The sequence below is a fragment of the Orycteropus afer genome, unplaced genomic scaffold (assembly GCF_000298275.1).
Source record: "Orycteropus afer afer isolate SDZICR_OR568_19922 unplaced genomic scaffold, OryAfe1.0 scaffold00006, whole genome shotgun sequence".
Taxonomy (NCBI): domain Eukaryota; kingdom Metazoa; phylum Chordata; class Mammalia; order Tubulidentata; family Orycteropodidae; genus Orycteropus; species Orycteropus afer.
Window position 1 is genome coordinate 29,343,861 of NW_006921593.1, and position 19,914 is coordinate 29,363,774.

The 19,914-nt window shown below is 38.8% G+C and overlaps 1 protein-coding gene across 1 annotated transcript in view; it reads left to right on the forward strand.

Moving 5' to 3' along the window:
• TRIP12 (thyroid hormone receptor interactor 12) overlaps window positions 1-19,914 on the forward strand; it is a 114,215-nt gene that overhangs the window by 56,642 nt on the left and 37,659 nt on the right. The window contains exons 7-18 of the mRNA XM_042780901.1: window positions 2,655-2,738; window positions 3,745-3,840; window positions 7,662-7,810; window positions 10,667-10,702; window positions 10,789-10,884; window positions 11,990-12,082; window positions 12,272-12,433; window positions 13,977-14,045; window positions 14,136-14,301; window positions 17,106-17,223; window positions 17,360-17,516; window positions 19,560-19,713. Of these exons, the coding sequence (XP_042636835.1) occupies window positions 2,655-2,738; window positions 3,745-3,840; window positions 7,662-7,810; window positions 10,667-10,702; window positions 10,789-10,884; window positions 11,990-12,082; window positions 12,272-12,433; window positions 13,977-14,045; window positions 14,136-14,301; window positions 17,106-17,223; window positions 17,360-17,516; window positions 19,560-19,713 (1,380 nt within the window). The remainder of the gene's footprint in view (window positions 1-2,654; window positions 2,739-3,744; window positions 3,841-7,661; window positions 7,811-10,666; window positions 10,703-10,788; window positions 10,885-11,989; window positions 12,083-12,271; window positions 12,434-13,976; window positions 14,046-14,135; window positions 14,302-17,105; window positions 17,224-17,359; window positions 17,517-19,559; window positions 19,714-19,914) is intronic.

Genomic DNA, 19,914 nt, shown 5'->3' on the forward strand with positions numbered 1-19,914 from the left:
ATACAGGGACCTGCAGTGAATAAATGGTTAATATTTTCCATCTAAGGACTGACAGAAGGCTCTTGTACTTTTTCTTGGGGTCCAGTAACTGCTCCCTTTCAAAACAGGCACTCTACCCTCATGAAAAATGAGAACACCTTCTGTCCCTTCTGGTGACATGTCTGTGGCTCTTGGACGGTTGGGATCCCATTGTAACATACCTGTAACAGCTTTTTACATTATGTGCCTTCACACATTTTTATGTCTTAGTCAAGGTCATCTGTGGCAGTACAATTGGAGATATTTGTTATTCTTTATGATAAATAATTAGAACAATATGTTTAAGGAGTAACCTAAAGTAGAAATCTTTAAAATCAAAGATTGCAGGTCTACAGAACTTTTCAAAGTGAAACCAGTGGTCCCTTTGATAGATAGCCAGCATGACCTTAACAAGGGTATGCTTTGTTTTGTTTTGTTTTCTAATATGAGGGGTTCCAGAGGGTGCTTAAAAAGAAACCCAACTATTTCATTTTTTTAAAAACTTTACATTTACTGTTTACGAGTTGGAAGATTTTTAAAACAAGTATACAAATGAGTGTAACAAATTCAGCCATACTTGGAGCCTACTGATAATATTTGTTAACAGGGTTTCTGTGTAATGTGAAGCAGCAACAATATTTGAATTTGAAAATTGCTGCTGAAGAATATATATAAGGAACTGATAGAGTACAGTTCCTAAGAGTACAGTCTGTGAAGCCAGACTGTCTGGATTCACTCTCTGACCCATTGTTAACTGACTTTGGATAAGTGCACAAAGCCACGATTGCCTCACGTGCGCAGTAAAGCTTAGAAATGTCTTCATGAAACTATGAGGAAACACAAGACAGTGCTCCCAGAGAGCAAGTGTTTAATAATTGCCATCTGTAAGTAGCATAGCAGAGTGCAGTTATTGCCTGTCCCCCTTTTCTTCACCAAAGATACAGGTAATTTGCTCAACTCTGATACCCTTTAACATTAGTGTTTCCAGTTAACCGGTAGCTCCAAACCATCAGATTGCTAACATTATAAAGGATCTCGATAATGTTTGCAAATCGTATTTTAGGCTTTGTACAGTTTCTTGCAACTAACTTCACTCTTGCTGTAGCAGATAAGCGGCCTCAGACAGTACATACATGAACGTTGTTGTAATCAAACTTGATTGACACCTAAATGTGGGTGGCTGGGCTTGGCCTGTGGGTCATAGCTTGCTGACCTATTTAAAGCCCTATATTTTTCTAAGAGTACTTTTAAAATCGCAATGAAATTATAGAAAATACACAATGTTGTGTGAAGAGCACTATTGTGAAAAAAATAAGCAGAGTTGCTACTTGTTATGTAGTCAGCATTCATCAGAAAAGCTCTTGAAATTCATGTTTTATTCATGGGCCTCTTTAACAGTAATGGCAGAAATATTTTTTCTGGCTTCCATTCTGTTATTTCCTGTAGTGTGTACGTGGCTTAGGATATTGTGGACGATGTGATCCTCTGTAGAATAGCTGCCTGTGTTTTTTTAAAAAAAGGTGTAGGACTCAGCAGACACTTTGAGGGGATGGGAAACAGCTAGTTTTATGGGACTATAGTTTTACTTCCTTATCAGGTTCATTAATAAGATCAGCCTTGACTGAATTGTTGGGCAGGTTAGTGACATTCCTTATCAGATGTGACATCTCAAGGGTCTCCCCTTTCACATTTTGTAGCAGTGTTATGCAGACATCTGTTAGTTGCAATGTGTATCTTCATGATTTTGTCCTGGAAATGAAAAAAAAAGAAACTAAAAAAGAGCTCTGGTGGCGTAGTGCCTAAGGCATTTGACAGCTAACCAGAAGGCTGGTGCTTCAAACCCACTAGGCACTCCTCAGAAGGAAGACTGGGCAGTCTACTTCAGTAGTGATACCACCTCGGAAGCCCAAGGAAGGGTTGCTGTTACTTCCTTGTCAGGTTCATTAATAGGCTCAGCCTCGACTGAAGTGTTGGGCAGGCTAGTGACATTCCTCATCAGATGTGACATCTCAGGGGTCTCTCCTTTCACACTTTGTAGCAGTGTTTTGCAGACATCTGTTAGTTGTAACGTCTGTCTTTACCATTTTGTCCTGGAAGTAAAAGGTGCAATTTTTGCACACTGTTGAAATTAGAGAAGGCAGATAAATGATTATGTCAAGACTACAGTCCAGGACTTAAACAGACCTTAGACAGCACACCACCTATATAGAGCATTTTCCCAAATGTCAGTTTTGCTTTCAGTCTGTTTCTGATTAAAATTTAATTGGCCATTTAGTAAATATTATGATGGTGGTAGTCTTTCTTCATTGCCTTTCAGTAGAGGAGTTCAGGACCAGATTTAATTCAGGAATAGTTTCAAAGACATGAGGGATCTGTCAAAAGCCATGTAGAGATGAAACTGAAAGGGGGTCTTTGTGCTTATTTCATACTAAGATAGTCAAGCCATCCTTGCAGTCACAAAGGACCCAGTGAGAAGTGTCTGGAAGAACCACTGAGTGTGCAGTAGGGACACAATTTAATTGCCTTTATTCACTGTGGTCTGTAAACCTTTCCTTTTGTAAAATAAGCCAAATATGATGTGGCTAAGTGCTCTTCTCCCTAACCTTCACCTTTCTTTTTTAATCTTCCATGTGAAGCCTCTAGTTCTGTCGCAGGGGCCGTTGGTATGACCACCTCTGGGGAGAGTGAATCAGACGACTCTGAGATGGGACGATTACAAGGTAAGAAGGGTTACTGAGCTTACGAGATTATGTGACCATGTGCTGCCTGTTCCTAGGAATCTTTGCTGAAATTAGCTCAGATGAGTTTATCTGAATGGAATCCAGCAAAGCCTGCGCCTCCACACCTCTCAGTCAGTCACAGCTGCGTGATTGGGAATTGGAAGTTGGGCACTCTGCCTCTTCATTTCTGCTGTTTAACTCGAAGACAAAGCCTTTTACATATTCTTGCTTTTAACGTTTTTTATTGTGGTACATTTGTAGCTGGCTTTATAGTAACAGATATAAAACATCTGGAGAAAGGGATAGCTTAATACATTGTCCTCAGGTACCTGGTAACGTTATTTAGGAATGCATCTCCTAGGGGGCTTTTTTGCCATGCTTTTTTGTCTCTGTGATCACCTACTTCAAATCAATGTAAAGTGTATACCTCAACTCTAGGGATCTTTAGTGTTTCATTTGCTTTTACAAAAAATCGGGCTTGTATTACGTACATGCTCTTTACAAATGGATATATAACTTAGGAGAAACATTTATAAATCAGTTTCAGATTACTTTCAAGTTCCTGAAGGAACTTATAACTCTCCTTTTGACTAGAAAGAACTCTCATGAACACATAGTTTTTCTCACGTTCACCTTTGCAACTGATAAAAATAATGTATGCTGTTTCTAAGGTCTCATGACCAATATATCATTGGGAAATACTACCAGAGAGGAAAATAGGACATAATAAAAATTTACCTTGGGATTTCTGGGACTGTTTACATGAGTTCCTGCTAATAACTGATTTTCAGTGTTCATGTAACTTTTAGATACTTTGGGTTGGAACATAGGTGATTTAATAAATTCATATATCAAAGTGGTCTTGAAAGTTTTATGTGGTTCAGAATGGAAAGTAAGTAGCATTAAATAAATCAGTTATGTCAGATGAATAAGATCAGTTGCATTAAACCAACTCAGTTTGTCCCTCACTTCCCCACTCCTAACCACCACCCCTTTTTTTTCTTAGCTCTGTTAGAAGCCAGGGGTCTTCCTCCTCACCTGTTTGGTCCTCTTGGTCCTCGAATGTCACAGCTTTTCCACCGAACAATTGGAAGTGGAGCCAGTAAGTTAATACTTTTAAATTTGTCATCCCCTGAAAACCCTTAATAATTAGTTAAGTGTGATTTTTCCTGGGTACCTATTGAAGTAGATAAGTATTAGGAAGTTTTCATGAACTTATAGCCTGTTTTTATAAATAGGATGCAGGATGCATGTATATTCTCATCTGAAATAGAGCAATTATGAGATTTTCTTTCATTCTTATTTGTGTGTGTGAGTGTATATATATATATATGTATGTATGTATGTATATGTGTGTGTGTGCTGAATTGGAATCATATTAGGAAATCGTCCAGGGTTTATATCAAGGATAACTCTTTGTTTTGTTTTGAACTATTGAAAATAAAGCATCTCAGGTAATTGCATTGATGATTGTGGCCGTTACCTATTTTGCATAGATTTACAGCTTAAGTTCTTTATGGTATAATAAAATTTCACTGCTGAATTTTCAGTCATTATACTCGTTTTATCAAATTAATATATTAAAACCCAGAGATCTTCTCTACAGTAGATACAACAGTCGCTCTTGAAGTCTCATTATAACTAAAAATAACTTGTATAATTACAAATCCAGTTAAATTCTCTCTAACGTAGAATACTACTTTTAGTTTCCTTAAACAAGATTTTCATTTAACGTTGTTCTATAACCCCATTGCTAATGTTGCCAGATTCAGTAGGTCTTGATTAATTTCCTATATCTCAAGTATCATGGAAGCCTGTTAATTCTGACCTAACTAATATGTGTTTGTGTAATATTCCATCAAACCATCAAATATTTCTTTTCTTTTCTTTTCTTTTTTTTAAAGTAATGCAGTGTACCCACATGCACTTAAACATGTCTACTGGTACTTGAATCTTTTTCAAGTTTCTGCCTCAGCATCTGGCAAGGGAGTTGATGAAGCAAGTGGTGTTTTTGCTGTTGTTTTGTTTTGCTTTTGCTGCCCTGTCACACAGCTCTCAGATAACATACCCTGCTGCAGATTTCTCTTTAATCCTTGAATATGACATAATGAATGTCATTTACGAGGTACTGGGAGAGATTGAGAGATGACCCCTCCCTGCTTTTGTAAGGCGGCCATCGTGCTCCATTGTGTAGATGTACAGAGGAGTTGCTTCGTCCCCTGGTGTTGGACATTCAAGTTATTTCCAGTGTTTCGCTACTTAGTTCTGCTACAGTGAAAGCCGGCTCTTGCGTTTTCTTTCGGTGTTGCCTTCAAGAAAGGTTTCTAAAAGAGAAGTGGCTGTGTGAACAGATAAATGCGGAGCCAGTTACAGCAGGTGCTGCAGAGCATCTTGGGGCTGTACCGTGTTGCATTTCCACCCGTCAGGCGTGACAACAGAACAGAACGTGGTGGTGAGCTTTTGAGGTTTTACCAACCTCATAGATGAGAAACGGTGACTTGCCATTTTGAATTAATGAGATATTTTCATATCATTTTTTATCTCACAATCACCTTTTAGTTACATACCTTACACCTTTCTTTCACTGGTTATCAAGGAGATGATAATGCATATCACTGGTTTCTTAAAACCCACCTTCAGTCAGTACTTCATCATACCCCACCCAGCAGGACAGTGGAACTCGTTGTGACTCCTGCCATGCTTTATCCTCATGCTTTATTTACACCGCCTCGGAAACCCAAGGAGGGGTCGCTGTGAGTTAGAGCTGACTCGATGGCAGTGAGTTTGGTTTGGTTACTTATGCTTGTGAACAAAGCCTAAAGACATTGTGGTTTCAGCAAACGAGTTTTTTCCTATTTGCCAGCGTATTTACCCCTCCCAGCACACGTCATTCCCTTCTGCAGCCCCTGCTTCCGTCCGGGATTGTTCTTCAGCCTGAAGCACTTCTTTCATATAATTCAAGACTGCTGGTGATGACTTCTCTCTGCTTTTGTTTCAGAAATTCCTCTTTTGTCTTCAGTTGGTAAGGACGTTTTCTCTCAACATAATGTCCTCAGTACTTTAGGATACTGTCTGGCTTCCATGATTTCTGTAACAAGTCTCACTGTTGTCCTTTCAAAGCAATATCTTCTCAAGCTTTGCTTCTTGTTTTACTAGTTGGACTATATTAGACTTAGGTGTTTGTGTGTGTGTGTGTGTGTTTATAAACTTGCTTGGGGTTCACTGAGCCACTGAGCATTCTAATCTGTGAATTGATACCAGTTTTAGAAAAGTGTTGGCCATTATCTCTTCCAATTATGTTTCTATTCCATTCTTTCTCTCCTTTTCTTCTGGGAATAGCAAGATCATACATGAATTTCATTTAGTTTTCAGACTTTGGACTCCCTGTTCAGACTTTGGACTACATTCAGGATGTCTGTCTGGCCTTGTTCTATTTTTGGTTTTGCTTTCAGAATTTTTTCTTTTCGCTCAGTTTGGAAGCTTTCTCTTGGCCAGTTTTCAGATTCACTGGTTCTTTCTGCTGTCTTCTATCTTTTGTTAAATCCATCAATGAGTTCTTAACATCAGATACTGTATTACTCATTTCTAGACAGTTTTTTATTCCTTTTTAATCGATTTCTGTTCCCTTTTGAAATTTTCACTTTGTAACCCATTTTCTCTATATATATCTCTAGTATATTAATCATAGTTATTGTACAGTACTTCTGTGTGAGAGGAGAACAGGCTTTAAGATAACATCAGACATATGTTTCACTCACCACCGTTGAGTCGGATCCGACTCATAGCGATCCCTCCTTGGGTTTCCAAGGCAGTAATCTCTATGGAGGTAGATTGCCCAACCTTCCTTCCGAGGAGTGGCTGGTGGGTTTGAACTGCCAGCCTTCTAGTTACCAGTCACATGCCTTAGGCACTACACCAGCAGAGCTCCTAGACATAAGTTTATTAAACATTAATTGGATTAAGAGTAGTTTCAAGAAAGGTATGCCTAAAAAATGGAAAGACATTTGCAGGGTTTACTTTTGACTGTCATCAATAGCTTAGTAACAGCTTGTTTTCCAGAGTGGGTGACTCTTCTATGTTTTCAGTTCTTGGGCAATGGAACTGAGCCTCACGAGTAGAAGCAGCACTCCAGAAGCCAGCGTCTGCAAGAAAATGAGAGGTGTAAAGCCGATCATTCTGCTTTTTTACAAAAGCCTTCATTTTACCAGTCTTTTTCGTAAGACACATTGTTCTGTTTGTGTCTTTTATTTCCTTGCCATTTTCCTGCATCTGTTCTGATACGGATATTTAGAGAAGTACCTAAAGGTGCCTTGAGGCCTGAGCATACTGTTCAGTGGGTTTTTATTGCAGAAAACTTTTCTTCACATATTTTGTTCACATATTTTTAAATAGCAGACAAAAGGTAAAAGCAATTCGTATTATTAGTTTTGTGGATATTTTCCTGTTGTTGAAATCCAGTCAGTTTCTCCCATTTAAAATGGCAGAAATACATAAATAACTCTGAATTCACTTAAGGAGCATGCTGTTATTGTTAGATGCCATCGACCCAGTTCCTACTCACGGTGACCCTATGAGCAACAGAACAAAACACTGCCCAGTCCTGCGCCATCCTCACAGTCATTGCCATGCTTGAGTGCATCCTCATAGCCACTATGTCACTCCATCTTGTTGAGGGTCTTCCCCCCTTTCTGTGACCCCTCTACTTCGTGGGACGTGATACCCTTTCCAGAGATTGGAATTGGTCCCTCAGTTTATTTCATACTGCTTTGAATATGTCAGCACTCTGTCTTAAGCCTGCTATCAAACTAGCCTTTAATTAAGATCCAAGAAGACAAGTAGCCATTCCTGTCTAGAGCTACACCTTCTACTGCTTAATAATTTTCATAAATGTTTTAAAAATAATCAATTTGTTTTCATCTGAAGGTTCTAAGGCCCAGCAGCTTCTGCAAGGACTGCAAGCCACTGATGAAAGCCAGCAACTTCAGGCAGTAATTGAAATGTGTCAGTTACTGGTCATGGGTAATGAGGAGACTCTGGGAGGGTTTCCTGTTAAGAGCGTCGTTCCAGCTTTGGTAAGTCGTTTCTCCCTTGCTTTACTTCAGTCACTGTTGGTGCTGCTGTTTGCACCGAATGCATAACTGTTGTTGTCATTACGAATTTTAAAATATGACAGAACTAGGAGACAGGAGGGATCAGCTTTGATACTTGCATTTCTTGCTGATGATAAATTAGGAGATTTTCTAAATTGTTTCTTAGTGAATAGCTGTCCCAACTTTGACAAATGATGGGCACTGTTTTTTCTTTTAAGTTGTTAGCTCCATAAGTAATACCTGAACTTGTACTATACCAGAGCTTCCCTGATTTGTCTCTTAACCTGGTCATCTGGGGGCAATAGTTAAAAAACTCACTTGTGGTTGGCTTTGTGAGCCAGGAAGCTTGCATATTCGGTAATTGTGTCCAAGGCAGAGCTATCAAGACATACATGATAGGGATCCTTCCAGCTTAAAAGGTTTTATGTTTTGGCCCACTCCCATAAAGAAAACTGAAAGCAAACAATAAAAGCAACCTTTTTAATGGCTTTGCATAGCTGGACCTCGTTAATATCTAATTGCTTAGTAAATTTTTGAAAATAATGAGAAATTGCCATTACCAAATGTAGACTTTTTAGCTTAATATGACATTTAACTAGTGGCTTGGTAATTTTCTCAGTCCAAAATTAAATTTGTAATAATTTAGGATTAAATATTAACTTTGATTCAAATATTAACCATTGTCTAAACATCATGATTACATGCATAGCACATTTTGTCTTGGAAGTTAAAAATAAATGCCCCATAAGTCCTTTTGTACTTTGTATAACAAATAGAGTTGACCAAAAAATGAAATTATATTGGTACATCAGATTGTCTCATTTAATCACTTTATATACAGTTAGGGTGAGTAATGGGGAGAGAGCTGAGAGAAGACCTGTCAGACACAAGATGACAGTCTTTGGTTTTTGTTTGGCTATTCTTATTGAATGACTTGGCTCTGGCAGCTGTTGACACCTCCTGCCGCTCAGACCTGTAGATAATGGAAGCCCGTATTTTATCAATTCCATTCCCATCAAGTTTTGTACGTTGCTTTCTAGATGTTCCATGCAAGTGATCTTAAACACCTCTGTGCTCTTCGATTGTGCCTGTGTTGATCAGCATTCTCCAATTGCTGACTTGTTTAGTAGCTGACTTCTGTGATCCAAATGACTCTTTCTTGTGTTTTGGTTGATTAAAAATAAATAGCAACAAAGAACTAGCCTTACTTTATATAGTCTTCTCTTTAAAAGGCAGTTTTTATTAGTTAAATAAAAAAGTCATTAAATCTAGGCCAAATGTTGGCACATAATTCGGCATACTTAATTTGCTGGTGGTTGATTAAAGTACTTAATGGACCTGCACAAGTCAACTCATGCTCTTAATAATAGCTGCTATTAATGAGCTGTCCAGATTTAGCTGTTATCACAATTGAATATTGTTGAATATGTATCTCTTTATCACCACAAACATGTATGACCATCAGTAGTTATTTTTGGTAAAGAGGATTCTGTTTACAGCACTCCTTCCCAAACATGCCCTTAGAAGGGCTATTCTGCTTTAAAAATTGGGGAACGTAATACTTTTTCTATTAACATGACAACAGTTTTCTATTTTGAGTAGGTATTTAAGTGTCTAACTGTAGGTTCTTATAGACATACAGTGCTCTTTGACCCCAACAGAGGTTGTGTGGGTGTGTTGTATTTAAACAGAATAGCTTTCTCAAGACTTCCTCAGTATAACATAGAGCTACTTAGCTAAGAAGCTAAGCGTTTTGTTAGAGTATCTGCTGTCTGTTATTGTAGTTATGCATTTAATTGAAGGATACTTTACAGCTTAAACTCTATTTAAAATTTCCACTGAACTAGAAGACAGTGACTGACTCTGAATAGGTAATTCTTGGTTGTATCAGGAAGATAGAAAACTTAGAGGTTTTGCATTCCCTTGTTGAAAAAAAGGTGACTGAAATCTTCTTAATGTCTGTTACACACACACACACACACACACAATGAAAATAAAATCATGTTTAAATTCACCGATGCTTATGTACAATAATTACTTTGGCATTTAATTAGGTCGTAATCCATGACGTGGCACAGCTTGTGTTTAAATCCTGCTGCCTGCTGGCACACAGTATAGTTACAGCTGAGTTAAATGGTGCAGTTAAATGGTGCTTCTCTCAGCTTCTGGAGAGGCTTTTTCACTGGCATTTAGCTTTGGTCCTGAATCTGTGCTGACAGTTGTGAATGCAACAAATACTAGGGCATTGCTGGCTGGTCCTGTTCGTTCACGTGCTTAGTGACACCTGATAAAATCTCGTTGATACATTTATATGTGGCCTTCTGAGCTGGGATTAAAAACCAAAAACCCATTGCCTACCATCAAGTCTATTCTGACTTACAGCAACCCTATAGGACAGGGTAGAATGTCCCATTAGGTTTCCAGAGCTTTAATCTTTACGAAAACAGACTGCCACATATTTCTCCCATGGAGCAGCTGCTGGCTTCGAAACACTAACCTTTCAGTTAGCAGCTGAGCACTTAACTGTTACACAACCAGGGCTCATTGATTAGAGTGGCCAAAAAAAGTTGGTTGTAAGGAGCAGGAAGATCATTTTTTTTTGGTCTGGATTATGAGGACTAACTGGGACAGTTCCTGAGTCAGGTACAGTGTGTGTTGAGTAATGCTATCCTCAGTGTAATCAATTCTTGCTTATGCATGCTAGTTTTAGCTTCTTTTTGTGTGGTGAGTCTTGAGTGATTCTTTCCCTTTCAGTTGAAGTAGAAGAGGAAGCAAAACTTCTAGGGCTTTTCTTCAAGAATTTGGCTTCTCATATCTTGTTGTAATCTTTCTCAACAGATAACATTATTGCAGATGGAGCATAATTTTGATATTGTAAGTATAAACCGTATTTTTTGTAAGCACTCTAGACTTAAATTTCAAAGTTTTTATTCCAAGGAGAATGCCTTCTTGTCTTCTAGATGAATCACGCTTGTCGAGCCTTGACCTACATGATGGAGGCACTTCCTAGATCGTCTGCAGTTGTAGTGGACGCTATTCCTGTCTTTTTGGAAAAGGTACCCCTCCTTGTCCTGGCTTGTCCAGGATCAGTTATAAGGAAGTCAAATATAGTACTCTTGAATTCTAAATTCTGAGTAGAATGTCAAACTAAAAGGCCATCTTAAAGACATTTTTTCAAGCCTCCAATCTCTAACTAAAGTACAGTTTTTAGCCATGAGTCCAGAAAAGTACTCATGTTCAGCAGACTGGCCAGTATCTTGGCATTAAAGCTAGTATAAGTCATTTATAAAATCATCCCATTTTTGTAATTTTTAATAATGACAATTACCACATTAATATAACTGCTCCCAGAGAAGAATTTAAAGCACTTGATTAAAAATTATCTCATTGGTCCTAGAAAACATCCTAATGTGTTTGATAGCTATTTATACCCTCATTTTACCACTGAGAAGGCTGACACAGACAAAAGTGCCTTTCTCAAGGTGATACAGTGAGTCAGTGGAGAAAGGAAGTGTTTTCTTATAGTCTGTGGTAGGTTGTGTTTTTGGTCTGTCATTCTAAGGGCCCTTTTCTCTGAATGCACAAAACAATTGTGTTGTCTGTTAAACTTGGAATATGGTATCAAGTTTGAAACCTGATTCAAATTTTATATATAAAGCAGCATATCTATTTAACTATGAAGATTTAAAGTTGTGTAACTGGATTTGATTTATTTTCCATGTGAGCAACTTTTTCAGTATCTTAGGACAGAGTAAAATGTTGGGGAGGAAATGATAGTGTCTGTACATTAATCTTAAGTTCCGAAATGACTAGTTTCCTGTGGTGGGTTTCATGTTAGAGCCAGTATAACAAAAAAAAAAAAAACCCACTGCTGTCAAATAGATTCTGACTCACAGTGACCCCCATTGGGTTTCTGAGGCAGTAAATCTTCATGGAAGTAGATTGCCCTGTTTTCATTCCACGGAGTGGCTAGTGGGTTTCAACCTCCAACCTTTTGGTTAGCATTGCCTTAGACGCTGTAACACCAGGTCTCCTTAGAGCCAGGATAGATTATGCAAGTGAGAAGGAAAAAAAAAAAGAAAACTCCATTCATTCATATAGAAGATAAACTACTAGAAGAGAATCAAGTGATGGTGCTCATAACTACTTATATGTTCCCAGCTGCAAGTGATTCAGTGTATTGATGTAGCAGAGCAAGCCTTGACTGCCTTGGAGATGTTATCCCGTAGACACAGTAAAGCCATTCTACAGGCGGTAAGTATTGTGACAGAAGGACTTTCCTTCAGGCGGGTGTTTAGAGTCACTGCTGGACTAACTCCTAGACATAATCTCTATAAGGCACACACGATTTTTCCAGAGTAAAGTGCTGAACTTCTTTGTAGCAAATATCATTTTCTTACTAATTGAGGTATTTCCTCTCTGTAATGGTTTTCTGTGTTTTAGGGGGGGTTGGCCGACTGCTTGCTGTATCTAGAGTTCTTCAGCATAAACGCCCAAAGAAATGCGCTAGCGATTGCGGCCAACTGCTGCCAGAGTATCACGCCGGACGAATTTCACTTTGTGGCAGATTCCCTCCCATTGCTTACCCAAAGGCTAACCCATCAGGTAAAATAGGAACCTCTTTATGTATCATAAAACGTTTTTACTGTTTTTTTCAGAATGACGTTTTCAATTAATGTCCTGAATTCTTCCAATTTGATAGAGAACTTGTTCTGATCCACATGGCTTTCCTTATTATCCAGTCATGTGCCATATTAGGTTATTTTATAACATTTTTGTGGATTTACACAAATGAACAGTACTTCATTTGTTTAACATCTTCAACTCTTTTGACTTTAAGGGATGAATTTACTACTTCATTAGACAATAAGTGTGATGCATATAGTCATAATTTCCTTTTGGAAAGTTCGTCTTTGGAAAGGCATTGAGATAGGCAGACAGGAATAGGAAGATGTTAATGAAGACCAGAGGTGAGATGAGACTGTGTCACAAAAAGAAATGATAGTGAAAAACACAGACTATGGCTTTTTGGAACTGAAGGATCCATGAGGCAGAATCATTGGGCCTGGCGTGTGAGAAACAGAGTATACGGGCTAGGGTGGAGGGCCGAAGTGAGAAGTTTAAAGGTGGTAGAGAAACTGACCTTTATTTTAAAAAATAGTGTTTTGAAGTGATATTACTAAAGAGATTTTTAGAAATCACCCCTCTGACCTTTATAAAGTTGTGTATTTGAACCTAGGTGGGAAAATTAAGTATATAACAAATTAGCAGTTTATGTGGGATAGATAAAATAATAATGATCATTAAATCACCCTGCAATATTTTGTTCCTAAGATACAGTAGCACTCTTCGTTTTTTCTTTAATTTGTTTACTTTTTAATTAGTTGCCTGAAGGACTTTCCTTTTTCTGGCAGTAAGTGCTCTGGTTAGCTGTAACATCAGTACCACATGATACCCATATTTGAAAAACAGAGAAGCTAAGTGCTTGACCATTGTTACTGCTGCATTCTTTCTAAACTTCAGTAGTGGCAGTGAATGTGTAGGGCTTTTTATAATACCCCAGTTCTTCTCATTTTTACAGAAATAAATCTGGTTTTACTACATCTATAGTCTTTATAAGTTAGGGAAATACACAGTCTATCAAAAGACTAGTCAAGTCATCAAAAATACCCTTTTTGTTCTTCTAGTATTACTTGAAATGTTTTCTCAGTGAGGCTACTTAATGGTGGTTTTCATAATCAATATCACAAGCCTATACCTAGTGTTAAAGGAAAGTGTCATTAGGTGCTGTCAAGTTGGTTTTTTATTCATAACTAGGCCATGTGTGTAGGATGTTTCCTTTTCCTTCTTAGAACTTTTGTTTAGACAGTAAGATTAAATAGGTGTAAAAGCTCTTCCTCCTTTTCTGTATAATGGCCATTATGTATTGGGCCTTCATGGAGGAGAGAAGTTGTTCTATCTAGTAGTGTGATTCTCTCTGCATTGAAATCTTGGTATTACTGACTGTACCTTGCTTAGGCTCTATTGTATTTTCAAAGCTCACATCTACTAACTGAGCTGGCCTTGAAGAGTTAGGGGTTAGGAAATTAGGTAGTGTGATACAGTGAACAAGTTTATAGTAATAAACTTTTTCCTTTCTAAAAAACAGGACAAAAAGTCAGTAGAAAGCACTTGCCTTTGTTTTGCACGTCTAGTGGACAATTTCCAACATGAGGAGGTAAGCATTCCATCTTTGTTGATAGCTCTTTATGTCGTTCAGTTGCTAAATCACAGTGTAAACTTTCTTCTTTTCCTTATTTTTTTAAAGAATTTACTTCAGCAGGTGGCCTCCAAAGATCTGCTTACAAATGTTCAACAACTGTTGGTCGTGACACCACCAATTTTAAGTTCTGGAATGTTTATAATGGTGGTTCGCATGTTCTCTCTGATGTGTTCCAACTGTCCAACTCTAGCTGTTCAACTTATGAAGCAAAGTAAGTGCTATCATTGTACCTCATGCAGGAAAAGCAGCTTGCTTTATCTCCATTAATATGTAAAGTCCACATAGGTCTAGCAAGTAGAAGCAGGTACTAACGTTGTCGTTAGGTGGTGTTGAGTTGATTTCAACTCACAGCAACCCCTTGTGACAGAGTAGAACTGCCCCGTAGGGTTTCCTAAGCAGTAGTCTTTACGGGGGCAGATTGCCAGATCTTTCTTCCGCAGAACCTACTAGTGGATTCAAACGGCCAACCTTTTGGTTAGCAGGCAAGTGCTTAACTGTTGCATCACCACTGGTACTAGATAATAAAGAAAAATTTTAATGTGTAATAATTGGTTTTGGGATAATAAATTAACGCTTCTAACATACCATCTTAGAGGCATTTAATATATTAAAATATTACCCTTCATGGTTCCAGGGCTAAAGATTGAAGGTCTATACTGTCTATGCAGTATTCATTACATGATGATGCTTCATTAGGAGAATTCCGAGTTTGTATGTCACCAGTAATCACTTGTCTTCTGCTCACAGGTAGTTCTTTCTGCCCATGTTAGAGTTGCTAGCAGTTTATCTGATTCTAGAATCTTTTCTTCATTCCAAAAGATGCCAACTTTTTTTTTTTTTTCTTCTTCTGATTTTTCCTACTATTTTACTTCTAAACTTTTCCCAGCCTGACCCAGTGTGCGGGTAATAAAATGTTATCATCGCACTGTTGTTCCTCTTGTAAACCTCAGGCGTCACAAGATGGTATTGCAGATGGGGCTTCAGAAAACATCCCTGTGTTAATGATTATTTCTGGTAGCATACCAGTCACTTTTGTGTAGGACCCCTGTGATTAGGAGTAGTTACATGCCCACAGTTTTAATCTCTGAGAACCTTATCTTGGGAGTCAATGATGAAACCCACTGACAAAATAGCCCTTGTCGCCAGTCTCAGACAGAATATTAAGCAGTGTAATAACGTTCACAGTTTTGGCTACTCATTGTTCTTTTCGTGAATTTCTTGTGAGTTAGCATATTGAGCAGAACATTGCAGGACAGTGTTGGTGAGTGGGTTTGTTGAAATGACACCTCTTCAGCTTCTCAACACTCAGTATTCCGGAGGACAGAGCCATGGGTGGAGCACTCTTCGCCCAAAGAAGTTTGGGAAAAATTTTAACTCCTTCTTGTGTAGCCATAGTGTACTTTGTTTACTAAAGTCCCTAGGAGCTCTGGTGGCACAGTGGTTAAGTGCTTGGCTGCTATTGAAGAGGTCAGGGGTTTGAACCCACTAGACACTCCGAGGAGAGAGATGACAGCCTTGGAAACCTGATAGGGCAGTTCTGCTCTGTCCTATAGGGTCACACTCACTGTATGTCAGAATCGTCTCACTGGCAGTGGTGCTGTGTGTGTGTGAACAGCCCTTTGAACTTGGCTTAGGCTAACATTTCCTGAAGTTTGAATGTAAAATATCTCCTTACTCTGTGGCACAGCATTTCCTTAAACCCTGGGTGGAAGGTTGCTTCTGTTTGGTGGAGCTTTGTGGATTTCTTCTGTGCGTGTGGTGTTTTCACCTGTGTGCGCCCGGGCAGGGGGCGCAGCTGGTTGATGCTGTTCGCCTTCTGCAGCAGTGTCACCACGGGACAGGACCCTGTTTCTCTCCATTTCATTGTCCTCTTCAGATGGCTGTTGTTGTTGTTGTTGTTGTTTGCCGTCGAGTCGGCCCCGACTCATAGCGACCCCTCCTTGGGTTTCCGAGGCAGTATCACTACGGAAGTAGGATTGCCCAACCTTCCTTCCGAGGAGTGGCTGGTGGGTTTGAACCGCCAGCCGTCTGGTTAGCAGGCAAGTGTCTTAGCCACTATGCTACCAGAGCTCCCTACAGAGAGTTAAAGAATTTGGATAATGAACTGTTGCTGTGCCTTCACATTTCATAGAGTGACAGAATCGTACATTTTCTGGACACTAAAAAAAATTTTTTAATCAACTATTTGTGAAATTTCTGTGAAGCAGAAATTGAACTTCACATCTCTGCCCAAATCTGTGGTGAATAATCTTTTTGATAACACAATTCAGTAATTATTGATAAAACAGTCAAACCAATGTTTGAGGAGGTGTGTGTTTGCATACATGTAAAATGAAAGATGTACACATACCATCACCACCAAAGACCCAACTTTTGTCTTTAGGTTGTAAATGTGTGGAGATAATTCCCCCACCCACACAGCGAGGACATCAGAGTGACTGCCATGCAAATTCCTCCATACACTGGTGTCTTCTGGGAGTGGAAACTTAGGGTAGAGAGTATGTTCATGATCCTTGTATCACTAAGGATAGTGAGTTTCTTAAACATGGTGTGGTTAAGATTCAGATGCTTTTAATTGCTGCATTTGATCCTATTGTGCGCACACTATCACTCTATTTGAATGTAAGACAAATCTATGACATACTTGAATTGAGGGTTAAAGTATGTGTTGAATGCATTTCTGTACAAAGCACTGTGCTTCTTGAGGAAAGTAATAAAAGACCCTGAAGTCTCAGGGTGGCCTGAATGATTTCTGGTTAGGAGTCTGGAGAGAAGATGGGAACCTTAGAGACTAAAGTCCTTAGAAAGAAATGGTTAATGTTGTCAGAAATTACTGTTTGTTTTTTTTTTTCCTCTTTTTATTAAGTCATTTGGGTTTTATATTTTGGTTTCTGTATTATGTTGAATAATAGAAGATAATCCTGATTGTTTCCCCCTAGAGAATGATTGCCTTTTGAATGAAGGTACTGTCACTAGTTTAATGGGTGTTTGTGGTGGTTGTTGTTGGTTTTACAGACATTGCGGAAACACTGCACTTCCTCCTGTGTGGTGCCTCCAACGGAAGTTGTCAGGAGCAAATCGATCTTGTTCCCCGGAGTCCTCAAGAGCTGTATGAACTGACATCTCTGATTTGGTAAAAATTGGCTCATAATAACAACAACGATAATAACTTTGTGGGTCATGTGAGGTGTATTTTACTTCAGAGATTTATTTAGTCATGGTTCAGGAAGGTACTTACTAAAATATGGCACTTTTTTTCCCTTTTGCAGTGAACTTATGCCATGTTTGCCAAAGGAAGGCATCTTTGCGGTTGATACCATGTTGAAGAAGGGAAGTGCGCAGAACACGGACGGGGCGATATGGCAGTGGCGCGATGATCGGGGCCTCTGGCATCCCTATAACAGGATTGATAGCCGGATAATTGAGGTAGTAGTTTCATCGTACCATTTAAATGAGCGTATTACGGTGGAGAGTGGGTGTAGGGTTGGGGTGGGGAGGTGAACACATGGACTTCAGTATGCTCAATATTTGAATTAACTCAAGATTTTCTCATTTTGTCTCCTGAGAACAAGGTCCTCATTTCTGTTCAGGTCAGAAAACATGATGTTCTAGTCCTGCTTCTGCTGCTAACTACCTGACTGACCTGGAGCAAGTAATTTCAATTCTTTGTTCCACAGTTTCCTCAGTTCTGAAGGAAACGATGGCACTATGCTGCTAAAAATCTTCCATCCCCCATCCATAAGAGATCTGCCAGATGCAAAATTTACATACAAAGAGCTGCTGCTCAATATTTTTCAAGAGTAAAAACTAGAACTGAAATGTAAATGATTAACTAAACGTGGTATACACCTAGGCCTGGGTGTGATTCAAGGAGCTTGGGTGGTGGTATGGTTAAGGCTTAGCTGCTACCAAAAGCTCGGTGCTTTAAACCCACCAGCTGCTCTTTGGAAGAAGGGGCCGTGGGGCGGTCTGCTTCTGTAAAGATTTGTAGCCTTGGAAGCCCAGTGGGGGTTAGTATGAGTCAGAATTGACTCGATGGCAGTGAGGGGGCATGTGGTTCAGACATTGATTGAATTAATTTTAATGACATAAATGGGATATGAGAAATACAAAACTATGTGAACCTTTTGGGAACTCAGCAAATTTAAGAGAACAGTGATACAAAGGAGAAAAATATACCAAAATATGGATAATGTTTTTCCATGACAGTCTTAAGTGTGTTTTTATTGTTATTCCATACTTTGGTATTAGTTTGCACTGAAACACTCTTTCCAGATTCTCTGATCAACACAGTATTGGTCCCAGTGAAGGAAGTGTTGGCCATCAGACTATTTGAGATGCTACAGATAATTTATTTACGTTTTCAGTATCTCACATACTTGGGATCTTAATATGCTATTAATTTCAACCTTTGATATTTGAGTATATTTAGAGGATCACATTTCTTGTGTAGACATAGTTCTTTAAAGATGTTTTCTACCAGTTTCTAAAGCTGAATTTTTGAAAAACTTTTAAACTATTGATTCATACTAGAAAACCAAAATTCTTATGAAAAAAAATCTACATTCAGAGTTAACCTTTTATGAGGAAATCAACTTTAACTGGTCTTTTGTTCATTGTTAGCCCTGGCATATAAGCAGGCCTAGTAGAAAAGTTGCAGTGTGTATGTAGTCCCATGCTGATGCCCAGGTCTCTAATTCTAAGCATTCTTTTTAGTGTTTTGTCAGTAGTTGCATCTTTGTCATTCACTTACTTTTTTGTATCTCCTGAGTCGTGTCTTCTCTCTATAGCCTAGGATTCCATAGTTTGGACTTTGGAATAGAAATCAGTATTCTGTCACTTTCATGGGTTATCTGAAATCAAGCAATGTTAATCAAATTGCCTTATGTTGGATAATGTCCTGGATAATGCAGGCAACCTCTAGGAATGACTCGCTTAGTTCCCAGTGATTCCTTTTCAATCTTACTCTATCATTTAAATGGAAATCCTTTGATTACCTAAGGGCAAAAAGCTTTTATAGGGTCATTTGTTTAAAGGAGGACTTCGGTGGGTTGCTGAAAACCCATCATGGACTAACTTCTTTAGTCCAAGGATGCGAGTACGCAGCTGTATGGAAGGCAGACAGTTTTTTTCTATCAGCACTGCCTTAAAAATGTCCCTGAGCTCAAATGGCCTCTTCCTCATACCAGTGATGCTACAGGACTGGATCTTTGATCAGGATTTTACCTGTATTTTTATCTCGGTACCTGATAGGGCTGATGTATGTCTGTGCTTAATTAAAAATGATTTGTTGAATGGATGAGTTTTGTCATTTCGGCACTACTGAATATTCCATATTCTGTTATTACAGCCTCTGAAAGTTTGTGAAATAAATGTGTAGGGTAGCATGTACGGAGGGTCCCCTGCTGTGTCTTAAGTTAATTAATTTCTCCACGTTTATATTCAAGGTTTCTCTCTCTTTGCTCTCAGGCAGCCCATCAGGTCGGTGAGGATGAGATAAGCTTGTCCACTCTGGGACGAGTTTATACTATTGATTTTAATTCTATGCAGCAAATCAATGAGGACACGGGAACAGCACGTGCCATTCAGAGAAAACCTAACCCCTTAGCCAATACTAACACTAGTAAGTACCTTCTGATTCCGAGTGAATTCTGGAGAGTCACATGAGTATTGTTTGCAATGATAAATAGTAATCGGTTCATTAAGTGTCCTTATGCTTAAAAGAGCAGCGTATTAGTAGTTTGTGGGCCATGTGCTTTAATGGATGACTAAGCCAGTGTTGCTGTATTACTGACTGCATCTTCCCTTTTTTTTTTTTTTTTAA